The following is a 17164-nucleotide window of genomic DNA, read 5'->3' as shown; positions in this document are numbered from 1 at the left end:
GGTATTTAGAGTTAATGTTATAGAGTGTGTTGTTTGTATATATTTATTTATAACTTGTAACATGCACAAAATAAAAAAGAAAATAGTATTAGTCACATGTATTCACAATTTATAATTACAAAGATCAGCACACGTACACGTCTATCGTTGGAGAATCCTCGCACATCTGAGGGTCTGACCTTGCCTATCCTTCTTTTTAAGCGCTCGTCTTTGCTCTTCCCTTTCTTTTTCCTCTATCGCTCTAATCCATGTATGCCTGTGCATACATCACAATACGCGCTCACGATATTTCGAGTCGTCACTTTTCCGTCGTAGAGTTCCCATTTTACAATTACGTGACTCAGCCTGGTGATAACGGAGAAAAGAGACAGATAGGACGTCGATATAAGTCACAGTTATGATTTCACAGATTCGAGACAGCTTGATAGCCCGAACGGCCCAGACTTTCGCCTGTGCACGCTAAGTGACTTTCATTACAAGCATTTAGCTTTCCGAAGTCTATGACAACAATTGTTTGGCATTGATGGCCGCAAATTTCGCGCCAATAAGCTACTTCGACTCGTTCGATTATGCTATCAACTCAATTTCATATTTATTTTCACATTTTCACTTCGCGGTCCTTCTCTGTTCTTTCTCCATTATTTACACGTGTAGGACATTTCGTTGTTATCCACATTTGATATCACTTATCACATACTGCCATGACGCTCATGTCTGTCCGCTTCAACTGTCAAGAATTAACGCGATTGGCGAAGCGTAGTGACAGCGGACCAATAGAGAACGGGGTCGTTGGCATAATGCGGTTTGCGCGAAAATTTCCGTACGTGCGATAATCGAGCCGAATAGTTTGGCCGAATATTCGGTATTCGGCCACGCTCTTGGCCGAATATTCGGTATTCGGCCTGAGGCCGAATATACTATTCGTTACAACACTAATACGGATATAAACATTTTTTTTAAACTTATAAAATATATAAATAGCGACGAAATATTTTAATGTTAGAATTACGCATATAAATAATTAAAATTTATTTTTGAAGAAAATATTTTAAATTAGAATTAACTTTAGAAAAATTATATTTTACAATTATTAACACGAGGGGGAGTGAGTGCGAGGAAAAGAGGCATGGTCGTTCGAAGACGTGGGTTCCGTTGTTTATGTTGATCCGTGATGAATTCCGAAAGGCTGAAGAAACAAAAACTTTTTATTCCTCAGTTAAGAGGAACGATTGCGAATAAATATAAAAATAGATTTGCATTCGGAATGTTGGGTGTAGGAACCATCTTTGGAGTTATCTGCGGGTAGGTTTCATTTCTGTATTTAAAATGCTTAATGGTAGCACAAATTCTGCTTCTATTTCAACACGAATCGGTACCCTACCTTTTAAGCTACATTAACTTTATTAATCTCCCCTTAGAATTAAATAAATGAATTTTACATTCCGTGCAGTCGTTCGATAGTACACGTACCGGTGTCTTCCGCCATATTGAAAGCTCACGCACCCATTTGCGGCAGACATGCGCATCTGCAACAGTTTCTGTTTTTCCTATTTCAGTACACACTAACTTGGTGGAAGTTATAGAAGGGAAGGTGTGAATATGTTTGGTAATATAATGGCTAATAATCTCTAATATAGCACAAACATAGCATTCAACTGCAATGACCTCTCACCTCTAGCAGTGTATGAAGTCAAACTCTGCCTTTTCTTTATATTACACAATTTATATTAGTTTTAAAGTCAAGATGATTTCTGCATCTTTTGAATCTGTTCAATTAAGTCACTGGGTCGACTGATCTGTCGGGTATCATCGTCGACACATTAGGGTTGTAGGCCGTCCTGTACGCAAGAAAAATAACAAAAGGAGTGAATTTTTCCCGAGATCGTACTCGCTTTCTGTACCTTTGGATGATTTACAAAAATTAATGAAAATTTATAATAATAAAAATGCATTGTATGTTGCTAAAATGAGGTTATTTGCTATATTTAGTGCACAGAGTTAATACTGTATGATACATTATGGAAAAATTTAACTATTTAGTAAATATATAGAGATTTGCTGGCTGGCCAAGTCGGTTAAGGTGCCACCGGAGGACTTGGGATAAAATTTAGCCATTTGAAAACCCTACAGATTTTTCGAGGCAGTCTGTCTTGGATTGTTGTGTTCTATTCCTTTCTGTCCGGCTATCCTTATTGTGGGTATGGCTGAACCTACTGGCTTTATATTTATATGCCCTTTGTAATATGCACATTAAGAGGACAGTAGCATCAAATTTTGTCCTAGCGGTCGAATTTTTAAGTTCTCTCTGAAAATCAAAACTGCATATCAAGGACAGTATATATAATAAATTTGGTTTGGATTTGCCCAATAGTTCTTCCAATTCTGAATACTCAGAACTGTCTGTAGTTTCTAAATCGAAACTTTAATGTGTATTTTACATAATAATAATTGAGCTGATCGAAACTTTCATTGTTCAAACATATTTTTTAAATATCCATTTTGCATTTCTGCTATGTGGCATGACTATTTATTTACAATTGCTTCTTCATTTCACTTGAATTCTCCGCAGAAAAGTTTCAGAAATATTGATAACATCAAAATTTTTAACTTTCTGGCCATAAAAAAAAAACAATTTTTCTATTATTTTAATGACATTAATAGCAAATCTATGCAGAATATTTTATCACTTTACTCAATATTTATTATCAACAAGTAAAAATAAACATGGGTATTATTGAAATAAAGATTCAGTTTAATGAAATGTGTTTAAAACACAAGAATGTTGATTTTTCTATCCTAGATATCAGTAAATGGAATTGAATAGGTTAATAAAGTTAATTGAACTTAGCCTAGCACGCTCGGCCTCGTACTAAGAATAACTTAATTTGAAGAAATATGATAAGCACTGTTATTATATAGGACATTTCAAAAACAGCTAAGTTTACTTATTAACTGTCATTTTGAAGCAAAATGATTGTCAGCAAAAGAAAAGTTAATGTTGTAATTCAATTGTTTATTGGGGAAAATATGATAAATGATACATTTCAAAAGGCAGTTGTTGTAAAATTGTTAACATTTGCTGTCTTAAAACAATAGTTTGTAAAGATGTAGGAAAAATAATTGTGCAGATTTTTTCCCAATTAACAGATTTGGAAATAAAGCAAAGCTGAAAATTTGCAATGTGATGAGAAAAAATTTAAGAATTTGTGTTATATTATTTAAATGTTATTAAATAAATTACAGAAAATAATACCATGATTACAGATAGCAGAGGTACTAGTCACGACATTTCTCGACAGTTATTTCTGCATTTTATATTTTTAAGCTTGCAGCTGCTCTCTTTCAAAGTGTTTTCTCGAGTGGATGATCGACTTTCAACGTAACCTAGCATTAAAAACTTAATGCATCTTGCAAAATTCTAACGAATGATTATGATAATCCGATCTGTCATATTGGTTTTCATTTTAGTAATTTTAATTATCAACAATTAAGAATAGTTCTAAAACTATTTTTAAATATTTCTTATAAAAGAGCTTTAATTCACTATACACTATATATAAAAGTAAATTTTATTTAATATGTCTGCTCTACCAACATGATCTGGATTCATATCTCATGTTCATCCAGATTTATCAGGTACTTGTCATTATACCAAAAAGACATGGGACACATTCCAGTGTATCAGACAGTGAATCGTGACGTATCAGAAAAGTATTTTACTTGTAGTATTCACAGACAAGCTTGTTGGTATGGCAACTGATGCATGTTGGACTCTTCAGGTCTGAAGCATGCAATATGGCTGCCTCCATGATTAATATTGACTGAGCATAAAAACATATTACTTATGTTTAGAACATTTAGTTGTAAATTAAATTTATTGATACAATTTTTGTTTTCTTTATAAACTGCAATATATAAAAAAACAGTGCAGATAATTTTAACAATGAAATATTTTCATTAGCGTCATTAACCTCTGCAGTAACACTCATTTTGAGAAATCTGTAAATGCCAATATAAAGCCTTCCATTGTATTGTCATGTAAGCTTTTCTAACCATTCATGGTGCATCACTTGCAGCTGTGGTCGATACATACTGGAATGTGTCTATAGATTTGACACAACCAGTGCACACCTACTATAAATTTATCATGGATCATACGGATCCAGGCATCCTCCGAAGATGCCGATCCATCTAATTGTGAGTCACGCCCATAATATGCAAATCTGCAGCGAACGTATAGTTGGCATACTAATGACAGATACTTTTAATGTAATTTTGTATTAATCGTACATTTATAGAAGTCATTCGACAAAATTTATTTAACATTTTCGATGTTATAAACCCTATCGGAAACAGTTACTGTATTTCCAAACAAAACATTCAAAATTTAATATTACATTCGAATCGAACGAAGAATTTTACAAGGATTCTTATTTGATTTAATATTTAAACTAGAAATGTGTTTACATTTTGCTATTTTTTAAAATATAATTTCAAAATTTCTTTTCTTTGCAGCTGTTATTGTTATTTCTTGTTTCCTTCGAAAGTCGAGGTGGATGTAAAAAAGTACATGATGGGTCTACCCGTACCGCCTCCCGGGAACTATGATAATGAGCGATAGCGAAAACGGCCGTAGAAAATATTTAAAAAATTGTAAATTAGTAAAATAAACTTTTGTAAATAGTAATTGTTATTAATGTCCAAATGTCATTTTATTATCTATGAACAATTGTCCAACTTATTATATAAATCATATCAAAACAGTAATTACATAATATACAATACTGATAAACTTTATTATTCACATTTTGTCTTATGAAGAATTTTTTTTTTCAAATATTCTTAGATTTTAAAATCCATAAAACTATTATTATAGATTACATGGAAATTTATTGTTCTTAATGTTTTAGTTCATTGAGAATGTCAACAATTACATTTGATGCAACTCAAGAAACAGGAAACATTTAATGAAGTTTTAACTTCATGCATTTTTACATGATGAAAGTTTTACGGTTTGTACCCAGTGTTCACTAAAAGCTAACACATTCGTAGCTAATTACAATTTGAATATGTGAAGTTTTATTACTGTACATTATGATACATGGTTTGGTTCGATGGCTACGCGTGTCATGTACCGCCTTCCACGGGGCATCCTTCGGTGTCATCTACATACGCCGAGCTGAAGAACAACTCCTCCTTGCGTTCGGCCATGTACCTACATTGGAAAGTAGTATGTTAAGTTTTAAAGATTTGTATTCCGATTCAAATGGCAAAATACTTACTCGAGGAAATTGTTTATGTAGTCGAGTAATGGGACCAGTTTACGATGAGGTAAGTTCATTCTGTGTATGAGTTCCGGTAGCTTGACTGCAATAATATAAAAATAAATTAGTCTGCATTGGAAAAAAAATTGTGGAAAATTTTCTATTCGACGATCTTACCGAAAAGACGTAGCAGATGTTGTGCACCGTATAACAAAGATGGTGGAGCCGGAACGTGTTCATATATGTGCGAAGGCAACATTCTCCAAGATAACACTTCACTCAGAACCTCTGATGCTTTTGCCATGTGATAAACTGCTCCGCTGAGGGTGGGACTCGAAACGCTTGAATTAGTAGACGAAGATGATGAACTGAAGTTTGAAATGGTTAGTATATTTAATGGCGGTGGTGGATTGACCCGTTGAGTGAATGATGTCACCGTGGAATGATTATGACTGACCGAAGCTTGTGATGTGTTTGCAGAGAATGAAGAGTACGACGAATGATGAGTTGTATTTTTTGTACTTTGACGACTCGATCGCGTTGGACTTGACTGAGAATCTGTTGGTTCACACTTTGTTTGAGTGTCGGTCTCTGAACACTCTTTCTCCTGGGTGTTGCCAAAAGAGGCTTCAGTACTTATTGTAACTGTCACTGATCGCAGTCTTTCTGTCGAACGTAACACACGTTTGTCAGAAACTGTGGGTTTTTCACCTGCAATTTAAAAACACAATAAAGTATGCCGGCTCACTTTATATATATCACATAAGACAACGATTACCAGATGCTTAAAAAAGTACCTGCTGATATAACAATTGCATCCTTAGAATGCTGGTTTCTTAAGATTTTGTACTTGGGTGAAGTGTTGGGCGAACCCAGTCCATTTTCTGTGGTAGAAAGGGGCTGGTGTGAGACGATGGAGCCATGACGATGACGAGTGGATCGAGTCTTGGATGAAGGGGAAAAAGGTGGCGTGGTAGGAAAATTATTTTTTGACATGTTTTCTGACAAAGATGAAGGAGGTTCTTGATGATCTTTTGACAAAGTATCTTGAGAGGTTTGAATAGCATCTTCAGTAACTGCTTCACTATTTTAAGTAGAATATAATAATTATTTTTGATGTATCAAAGGACTATATTCAATAAAGTTATATTAAAACATTTTGGACTTACACATGCTGCTAATGAAAAATGAGACAAGAAAATGAAGTTCGACCTATAGTATGCAGATTACTAAAATCACATGATATGATTACTAGAAATTGGAGTTGGAAAATTAGTATATGGTATTTACGGAATAAAACACAAAAAATGGTCTGTTATTATTTGCCATAACAACAACATTGTATGTAAAGTACTTATTACACTAAATTCATGCATGTAAAACAATTTATTCAAGCAACAGAGGTCCATTGACTTTTTAATCACTCATTGATAAAAAAAACTTTAATGGGATCCATTTTTTTTGAGTATTCCTGTTTATCTATATTGTAAATTCACATTATTGCCTAGCTTATGATGCTTCCGAAGAATATTTCTTGCTGCCATTGAAAGTACTGTTATTGAATCATGATTGGAATATTCAAATGTCAGAACAAAATGCAAAATTGAACTAAAAATTCTCAAAATTTTATGTAGTGTAGTCCCAATTAATGGGCTTTGTTCCTGAAACCTCTCTTAAATATGGATGAGCTTTTCCATTATTTCTTATGATTGAAGTTTTTGTCTGAGCAATCAAGCCAGAACATATTTCGCAAATAAAATTCAAGTGCTACAAAACATCTATTTACCTATCGATCAACAATTCTAAATGAATTAAAATAAAATTAATGAAAGTAATGATTAGATTATTCGTCAATAAAAAAGGAACTAATACAAAACAAGAAAAGCAAATATGACATACAGACATTTCTAAATTTAATGTTAAGAAAATTATAGTTAAGTCATTAAGTAAACAGCAAACAAAATAATAAATAATTTTATTTTGTTCTAATTAAAGCTGTAATCACAATTGGGAGGGTCTTTAATTAAAGATCCTTTAAGACTTGTTGGAACAAACAGTACTAAGCCTTAAAGACAATGTGAATTAAAGAAAATAAGAAATGGAAACCTACGAGCCAACTAATCAGAGTGCACAAGAATTTGACAGGAGGTGCACACATTGAGAAATTGTAAAACTTTGACAGTTTCCCAATGTTTTAATGTAATTGCAACATTCTTGGAAAATAATTAACATTATTACAATAATTTAAAATGGTAGCATTATTTTTGGTAGCCCCATATAAAAAAAAATGACAATATATTAGTAAATTCAGTCACTGGTTTCACAATAAGAATTTTTTATAAATGATGAATAACTATTTTCTTGCAACATTATATTATATTTTCTATATCCCTGAATATTTTTTAAAAATTAAAGATTATCTGTTTACTTGTTACAATTGAGCATAAAACAATGCTTGAAAAAATATATACACAATACCTTTTCATATTAATGACTGGTCGACAAACCGTTGTTACCGTGCTATACTGTTTACGTTCTTGTCTATAGAGAAGTAGATGAGGTAGTGTGAAATCGAAATACACTCGTAAGCCGTCCATTACTTCTCGACACAACTGAATACTACGGGTAAAAATATATGAATTGTTATTGGTATAATGAAAGAGAGGTGAATTTCTTCTATTACAAATATCATATTAGTTCAAGAATTTGTTAAATGAATTGCAAAATTTGTATTTTCTTTGTAAGTATTGGTTTGTCAAATCAATAAAGCAGTTTCATTTTCAAGAATATATTTAAAATATTAACTTTCAAAAATTATAATGTAATATATTTTGTAAAATAGAGAATTAGAATTTAAGAAAATTTGTTCGTTGAAAATCATACTTACTTGACTTCGACATCGGCTGGTATTACACATGCTCGAGAACCGTGTTTACTAGCTTTGGGAGGCGATGCGCATAATAAATTTACAGCAAGATTCTTCACATAAGCTTCTAAAACTGAAACCACATTGACTTCACATGGTAGTTTTATTAACTAGAAGGACAAAAGAATTTTAAAATTTATAATTCAAAAAATTAAAAACAGAAAAATTACACAATTACATCGGTCACTTTGCTAAGGAATATTTAAGGTAATAACTATATAGGTAATATTTTTACATCTAAGAATTATCATCACTCATTTAAGTGATAAATACTCAATCAGTAACTCGATTAAAGAGAATCTGCATGCCACGAAAAATCATTGATTATAAAAATCATTTGTTGAAGCTTCCTTAAATTTATTTATTTACAATATAAGAGAATGAATACTGCTTAATTCAATAATAGAATCCAAATGATATTAAGTCTAGTTAAAAATGAATTATTATTTATCTATCTTTGTGCATATATTAAACATACATATAACTACAGTTTCCAGAAACTATATTTAGTTAATAGCAGTAACATGATTCAAAATGTTTTGAGGTATTGCATATATCAAAGATTGCAAAAATCACATTACAGCTGTCAACTAAGAATAGTTGGAAAGTATCTGTTTTTTACATTCTTTTAGTGAGAAGTTAATGTATTATTATTTTTTATAAACTAATAATAAAAATAAAAAGTTTATAACTTGAGGAAAATATAATAAAATCTTTCATTTGGCTGTTAGCAATTTATTCAAGTTTGAATTTTGATAAGATATCTTCCAGGCTAATAATTAATTAGCTTAGTAAAAGTAAAAATTATCATCTTATTGTTCTAACTTTTCTCTTGTTAGAAATTATATGATTATGATACTTCTGATACTTTATGCATTGTCAAATTTTATAATGATTATATTCATATTTGTCTTTCAATGTAAAACTACTCTTCTGTTAAAATTATACTTACATTATATTCTAATTACAAAAAATATTATAAAATAGAAGTATAACAAACATTGCAAAGTTTGATAAGTATATCAAATCGTTTAAATAATTGGGCTGTAATTCTGATAATTTTTAATAATTAATGCAAAGTTATTTGCTACTAGAGGTAGACATTGGGTGCCGCTATAATATGGCTGTAATTAAATAATAAATACAAATGAATTTGGTATAGAGGTAAGATAAGAGATGGCACCTAATCTTACCTCTATACCAAATTACTTTGTATTATTTATTTAAAATTAGCAGAATTATAGCCTGATTATTTAGGTGATCGTTTGGTGATGTTTCTATACTATAAAATAGTTTCAAATTCAAAATAATTTATTTTCTGAATTCTGTCGAATCTATTATTAAACAGAACATAGAAACAACAGTAAATAAATGGTATTAAGCCATATTTTCAAATGTGTAAAATATTATAACTGATTTAATATTGACTAATATATCAATAAAGCCAGCATTAATGAATCGCTAGTTAATTCATTACATGGTAATACAGGATATACATCAAATTTTACTTTATCTAATAAAGATTTAAACTTACCTTATTTTTCTGAGTGATAAGAAAGCAATCGTGCTCCAATATTTCTTTCAAAGTATTTGGTATAGTGATATTTACAGTTTTTTCTCCATCTTCTTCCTGCTGATTAAATATTCATTTGAAAAGATTATTTTATTTAATTATAATATACAATTTTAATTAAATATAAAAGTGTTACAATAACCTACTTGATTAGATATACACAATACCTTTTCATATTAATGACTGGTNAAATTTTGAATAAATAAAAATATTGAGAATAAATTTGTGAAACAATACATTCAATTAATGTGCATTTCTCTAAATTTTTTTAAATTTACAATTAACATTTTGTATAAATGAAAGCAGTAAATTCTCACTAATCCAAACCAATTTCTTTTTGTTTTCTGCTAGATCTTCCAACTAAAATCAGAAATAAATTGTGGATTACTGTAGCTTTTTTGACTTGCTTTTCCTTAAATACAATCCTGCTAATCCAAAAGACTCCCATATAATACAGTAGAGCATTGATTATCCGACTCAATTGGGGACTGGGGTTGGTCGGATAACTGAAAAAACGGATAACCGAAAAATATGAAAAAATACATTATTAGTACAGTATATTAGTATATCTCATGTAATTAGTATATTAGTATATCGCTATTAACCTACTTCGCATTGAATTTTCATAGATGTTAAGCCTAACAAAAATTTTTTAAAAATAATAATCGTCACTATTGTATTGTTAAAAATTAGAAAATTAAGCCTCATTTAAATACTGGCTCCCTTTCATGGCCGAGCTAGTGTTGCTAGCTAAAACACGTACAAGTACTATTAAAGTAGCCAAGACATAGCCAAATATTGTAGCGCCACATCACTAGCGGACATTTGAATTTGCCAACTAGAACGGTCGGTTAACCGATGTGACAGTTAATCGGGGGTCGAATAATCGATGCTCTACTGTAATTAGTTCAGATGACTGAGAGTACACTCTAATTCTATAATTGTTCTTTAAATCATAAAAAAATATACAAAATTATTCTTTAAAATAGCATTTGAGAATAATAATAAACAATATTTAATAAATTAAAAGATAATTAAGGATATAGTGTGTGAAAAAACTAAATATGTCTATTATTGTAATAATAAAACTATACTTGATCTATTATATCAATAGATATATAAAATTTTAAAACATTATTATGCTCCAGTACAATTTAGTTTTTTAATAATTGTAAAAACTTTATTTTAAATTTCAAAAAATAATTAAATTTCTATAAATCAAATATACGATACAGTGTTTATTTTGAGAGGAATGATGTTTCTATTGAAAAAATATTTTAATTAATTAAATGTGTCTATTAATAATTCTAATTAAAATTAATTATTTTTATAATATAGTAAAAGACGAAAAATATTATTTAATTACATACATCATTATTTCTAAAATTATAATAATATATATTAACTTAAAGGATTTATATAAATGTTTAACTGGTAATTGAACCTTTCTTTTTATAAATTGGAACATCTACTGAGGTTTAAAGGCATGTAAAAATAGCTTAAAAAAATGTCACTGAAATTCTTCACTAATCGTGCATGACTCTAAATATCTTATGAACAGAAAGAGGTTTCAAGGTAGAAAAATAGTAGAAAATAAATGCCTCTGACATTATTCTATATAATAATTACTAAATGTCAGAATCATTCATTTTCTAATATTTATTGTTTGAGAATTATTAAATTATTTCTGAATTAATTTTTGATTCAATCTGTTAATAATAATGGCATGATTAATTTTCTTTATTATTATTTAAAAATAATAAAAATACCGACCAAATAGAATTATGTTTCTAATTGTAATGAATTGGATAATGTGTGTAGTTTAATAAATATTAAAAACGCAAAACATTCTTACAGTTTCTGTGCAGCTTCTTCTGCCAATTTCTTTTGTAAACTCCTATTCTCTTCAGTATCAGGGAGAATGAAATCTTCTGAAACACATCGATCCCAACTAAAATAAAATTCATATTAATAATTATTAATTATCTACTATTGTCAATTATTTAATTATCTTGACTAGATTATAGTTTAAAAGAAGAATTAATTATTATTTTGATTTAACATAGAAGTTAATGTAATAAAAACTGATTTAAAACATAATCATGTTAAGTTGTTTATCATGGATAAAACATAACATAATAATGCGTGTAAATTTCAGTTATGTTCATATATCATATTTAAGGTATGTTATGTTTCTATGGAAACTTCATTCGGATTAATCAATCAATAAACAAAACAGGAAAAAAATTTAACCCTTAAATATTTTATGCTAGATACACACCAATCATTACAAATAATTTCAAAATTAAAAAAATTTGTGCAACTTGCTCCTTTCATTTAACAGGAATTCTACTAAAGCATCGATGATGATACATTTTATTGACTTGGTCGCAAACTATAACTCGCAAAATTATTCTTACACTTTATGATAAAAAAATGTTACCGAATGTAAGAATAATTTTGGTTTCTCGAACTTCACAGTTGGATATTTTAAATAAAATAATAATAATATGTAAGATTTGATGCTAGCATTTTAAAAATAATACTGAAATGAGTAAAAAGCTTATCGTTCTCCTGATTTTCTTACTTCTGCACGGTGAAATGGCTTTTTTTGGTTAAATTTATTTATCTGTTTTCAACATATAATTTTAGCTATTTGTTTTCTTTAAAAAAGTGATTTGTATTTTTAATATAATGATGATTTAACAGAATAATTTATATTTTGATTCGTCAAGTTTTAGCAGAAGAAATTTGTTAACAGGAATGTATACTTGCAGAAAAATGTGCGCAATATAATTTTAATTTCCGAAATAAATTAATATATTAATTTATGAAAGTATTGCTAAATCTTGTAAAGTAAATTTTATATCCGATATATACTACTGTAGGTCTTACATAAATACAATCCAGTTTAGTGTGTCTAAACCTTGACTGATTTTAATGATGTAATGTGTTCAAAATATAATTTGAAATGTATACAAGTATTATAAGAATTTTTATGTTGTAATGTGAAAATTAAATATAATTATGAATTTCTATTTTAATTTTCATAATAAATTTCAAATAAAGTTTAAGAAATTTTGTATCAAATGTTAATTTCTTAATTTTTCTTTCAAGATACTGTTTTAAAAATCTGCTATCAAGTTTTGGTAAATTTGTTTAGTACTTTCTAATACCATTAATTATACTTTAAATATCACCTATCTATAAAAATTTTTAATTATAGACCTTGATACTGTTTTAAAAATCTGCTATCAAGTTTTGGTAAATTTGTTTAGTACTTTCTAATACCATTAATTATACTTTAAATATCACCTATCTATAAAAATTTTTAATTATAGACCTTTATACTAAAACGATTTATTAATGGATAGTATCGACTTTCAAATTACAGTGGAAAAATTGATTATTCGAACTTGACGGGATCAGAGTCTTTTGGATAATTCAGAAATTTACGTGTTTGTGTTTCAGGTACATCAAGTATTGTGCATTTAAAGTTTCATAACAATAAATATTGTAACGTAACTACTGTATTTGAAAGTATATTAATTTACTCAAAATCTAATGCAATGTTACATATATATATATATATAACCTAGTTTTGTGGTGCTATAATTGACAGATGATATAGCGATTTCCAGTTACACAAAAGTTTAGTTTCTGTGTATTATACTCCATGATATGTACTGTACAATGCTACACATGCCAGATTTTTTTTTGAAAACTTTCATATAATCAGGTTTTGGATAATTGTGTTTCTACTGTACGTCAGGAGCTCATTTTTCAGACTCTAGTGCTTTCGTCAACATTAATGTCACACATGCTATGCATAAAATATTGAGAGTATTAGTGTCACAATTTTAAATATTTTATGATTACTATCATGAAATTTTTTAATGTTACTGTAACTAAAAGAAAATTATCTCAATAAAACTGTTCAAAACTATCATAAACTTATATTTAACAGATATAATGTGTGTTTTATTTAGTTAAAAATGTAATAAAATCTTTATATCTATCTACTACAAACCTGCTATTCCAGCCATAAAAATGGATGCGATATTCAGGTGCTTTCCTTCCTTTACTATCCCTGCTGACTACGAGTTCAAGAACCTAAATACATTGCAAAGAAAAATATATGAATTTTAATTTCACAACAAATATAACTCGAACAGAAAAATTTAAAAAGGACTTTAGTATATTCGTCATCATTTTAAATAAAACTAAAACTATGTAAATCATTATTAATGACAAAAAATTTTAATTTAATAATTTGGTCTTAACCAAATTATTAAAGACTTAAGTCAATTGTAATTAATTTTTATGATTATATGTTTTTAAATATACATTTTTAAACAGATAATATGCAAAAGTATGAAGATATACACGTCTTAATCATAATATCCCACGTTTCTTTATGCAGTGAGAGTGTAGCGAAATGACATCACGAGCAGTGTTAGCCAATTAGAAACCAGTTTCAGTGTGTTTGCTGTAAAGCGCTTCTCGAGCGCTGCATAAAGAAATGTGGGGATACTTACAATCTTTAGCTTTTTAATTGTATTCTTTCCATAATAAGCAAGGCAGCCATCAAATTATGTTTATAAGTTCTCCCTTCTTAACTTGATATATAAAATAAAACTGATATAAAGATGAAGGTAAATATGAAATCTGTGGGTGTACCGTCCACGGCAAAACTAAACCAATAAGCTTATGAAAGTTTTAAATAATTTAACGTGCATACAAGACCGAAACTATATTTGTTATTTTAAATATTTGAAACAGTGGCGTATCCTCGCTGTATGCAGATGGATTTCATATTTACCTTCATCTTAATTTTGTAAATTTAAATATTTACTTTTCATTTTCAATAATTAAGTAGATAATGTTTGTAATTTTCTTAAATAGCTGCCGAGAATAATTGTTATTAAATTTTACATATCACAAAGTTTCAAATTTAAGCTGCTTTCTATCAGTCAAATACATATAATTTAAATAGATTATGCATTGGAAGTTAAATTAAATAATACAAGTAATTTAATTAACAGTTGCGAATTACAGAAATATATATTCATGCTAGGATTTTGGGGTATAAGAACATAAAAATTTAAGCTAATTTTTGAATTAATGATTGAATTCCTTCAAGAAAATTCCAATAATAAATAAAAAAATGCATAAATATTGAAATCTGAACTTAAAAACTGTCAGAAATTATGTTTAAAGAGAAAAAGTGCTCTTAAAACATCACACAAAGAGCGAGATAAATTATATAAAATCACAATTTATAATGACATTGTCAAAATGAATTCATAAGATTGATATTTCTGTTACAAAATCAAATAATTTTTAGCTTTTGTGCTTAAAATACCATAAAAAACAACTCCACAAACCCAATTTTCGATTAAAGCCCGATGAACTGTCGAATTACTGAATTATATTGCAGGCTATAATAAAGCCTATCTATAGACAAATTACTTTGTATCTAATTATTAACTTAGCAGCGTTATTATAGCCCAATAATTCAGCAGTTCGTCCAGCTTCACAAAATACTGTTAAAAATGATCACATTTATCATCAGAATTATAACATAAACTCTCTTATAGACAACAATCCACAAAACCTTTTTTTTACGAGTGTTATGTCCATAACAACCTCCACAAACGCTTTCGACCTCCACCGAGGTCTGCTTCAGATGGTGACTGAAAGCATTTGTGGAGGTTATTACGGACATAACACTCGTAAAAAAAGGTTTCATGGATTGTTATTTATCTCTTATAGACTCTTACCAAATTAAATTATGTACATTGTCAATATAAATGCATTGTTCAGCTACTACTTGCATACATACATTCATACAACTACTTCAGTCTAAGAATCTAAAGATTCGAATCGTGTTTATTGCCCCGAAAAAAACTGCTAAATAAATAAATAAATAAAACCATAAAATATTTAATTTAATTGAAAGAAATAACTCGTAAATTAGTTTAAGCATCAAAATGACTGTAAAAACAAAGCAAAAGAGATTAATATCGCAATTTATAACAACAATATCAAAATAAATCCATAAAATCAATACTCGCGTTACAGAGTCCAGTCTATATACCATTTACACTAGAAATAATGTCAAAAATCATCATATTTACGATCGTAATTAATACAAATCATCGCACAGAACTTTAACAAACAAAATTACTGTACAAATTTCCAATGTAAATGCCACATATAACTTCTATTTGCATACAAACCCAACACACTAAGAATCTAAAGATTCAACTCACATGCAAATTAACGTTTCCATTACCCGAAAAAAAAAAAAACTAAATAAGTAAACAAAACCGTAAACATTTAAATTTGACTTTAAAATATGCTCAGAAATTAGTTTAAATGTCAGAATTTCCGTAAAAACGAAGCAAAGGGGGCAAAAATTACAGAAACGTTGCAATCGACAATGCCAATATTGAAAATAAATCCATAAAATCAATACTTGGGTTACGGAGCCGAATCCATTTAGCATCTACGCCCGAAAATAATGCCGGAAATTGCAGTATCCGTCACCAGAATTAACACAAATCTCCACACAAAATCATCATACATTTCCAATGTGCACTCGGTGTATAGCTCGCGACCCCATACATACATACATACATACATACAAACCCATTACTCTAAGAATCAACTCACATGTTTCTATTACCTGAAAAAAAAAAAAATGCAAAAGTAAGTAAACAAAGCCATAAAATACTCAAATTCGACTGTAAAAAAGGCATAGAAATTAGTTTAAGGATGAAAAACGACAGAAATATCGCAATAAATCAATACCGGCGTTACGGGGCCCTACCGAATTATCATCGGTACCCCGAAATAACGCCGAAAATCGTCGTATCTCGACGTCACAATTAAAAAGAAGACGTCACACGGGACCCGAAACACACGAAAACGATGTAGATTTCAATTGTAAAATTACTTGCAGGCCTCTCATGTTACGTAATCGGAGTTAAGGGCGTATAAAATTAAGTTCTATGACGACATCTTACCTTAGATTCGTATAATACTTTAGCTTTGGTCGGATCCGGCTCGTAGCACAGGACTTTTTCGCCTTCGGAAAATTTAAATTTGACTCCTCGAGTGGACACCATCTTGTCCGTTGTCGATTCTAATCGTTTGCTCGGATCTGGATGTCGTTGTAGCCTAACCATTACGGCGTGGTCTGAACAAAAAATGTCGATTTCATCAAAATCTAACGGCTTATTTAATTGTTATATAATATAGACAATGATTTGGGGATGTTTTCTTTATTATTATTATTATTTTTTTATTTTTTTTTTCCTTTTTACGTCGCGATCGAGGTCAATGTGAAACCCTCTAACCTAGGTTTTTGAGTTGACTGGTGACGAGAATCGCTTG

General features: G+C 29.4%; 1 protein-coding gene and 1 long non-coding RNA gene across 2 annotated transcripts; one reads left to right on the top strand and one right to left on the bottom strand.

Annotated features, from left to right (window-relative positions):
* The first annotated feature begins 1110 nt into the window (after positions 1-1110).
* LOC111631734 lies at positions 1111-4687 on the top strand. Its single transcript, XR_002757755.1, has 2 exons — positions 1111-1302; positions 4516-4687. It is a non-coding gene; the product is annotated as an uncharacterized LOC111631734 (long non-coding RNA).
* A 116-nt stretch (positions 4688-4803) lies between these two features.
* LOC111631737 (male-specific lethal 3 homolog) lies at positions 4804-17131 on the bottom strand. The gene is made up of 10 exons (XM_023376042.1): positions 16795-17131; positions 13794-13876; positions 11619-11714; positions 9725-9830; positions 8152-8300; positions 7743-7883; positions 6062-6348; positions 5442-5975; positions 5283-5367; positions 4804-5215 (listed from the first exon to the last, which is right to left on the bottom strand). The coding sequence occupies exons 1-10, from the start codon at positions 16954-16956 to the stop codon at positions 5128-5130; spliced, it is 1731 nt and encodes a 576-aa protein (XP_023231810.1). The 5' UTR covers positions 16957-17131; the 3' UTR covers positions 4804-5127.
* Between the last annotated feature and the right edge of the window lie 33 nt (positions 17132-17164).

Source organism: Centruroides sculpturatus, unplaced genomic scaffold (assembly GCF_000671375.1).
Source record: "Centruroides sculpturatus isolate CEXI.00-Female unplaced genomic scaffold, Cexi_2.0 scaffold756, whole genome shotgun sequence".
Taxonomy (NCBI): Eukaryota; Metazoa; Arthropoda; class Arachnida; order Scorpiones; family Buthidae; genus Centruroides; species Centruroides sculpturatus.
The sequence above is the reverse complement of the archived record's forward strand: the minus strand, read 5'-3'. Positions and strand labels throughout refer to the sequence as shown.

Excerpts from the sequence above, each read along its gene's own strand:
- LOC111631737 (XM_023376042.1), bottom strand. The coding sequence starts at position 16,956 with ATGGTTAGGCTACAACGACATCCAGATCCGAGCAAACGATTAGAATCG. Across the intron at positions 11,715-13,793 it reads TTTTATGGCTGGAATAGCAG|TTGGGATCGATGTGTTTCAG; the intron begins GTTTGTAGTAGA and ends ATTTTATTTTAG. Across the intron at positions 9,831-11,618 it reads GAAGAAGCTGCACAGAAACT|TAATCAGCAGGAAGAAGATG; the intron begins GTAAGAATGTTT and ends CAAATGAATATT.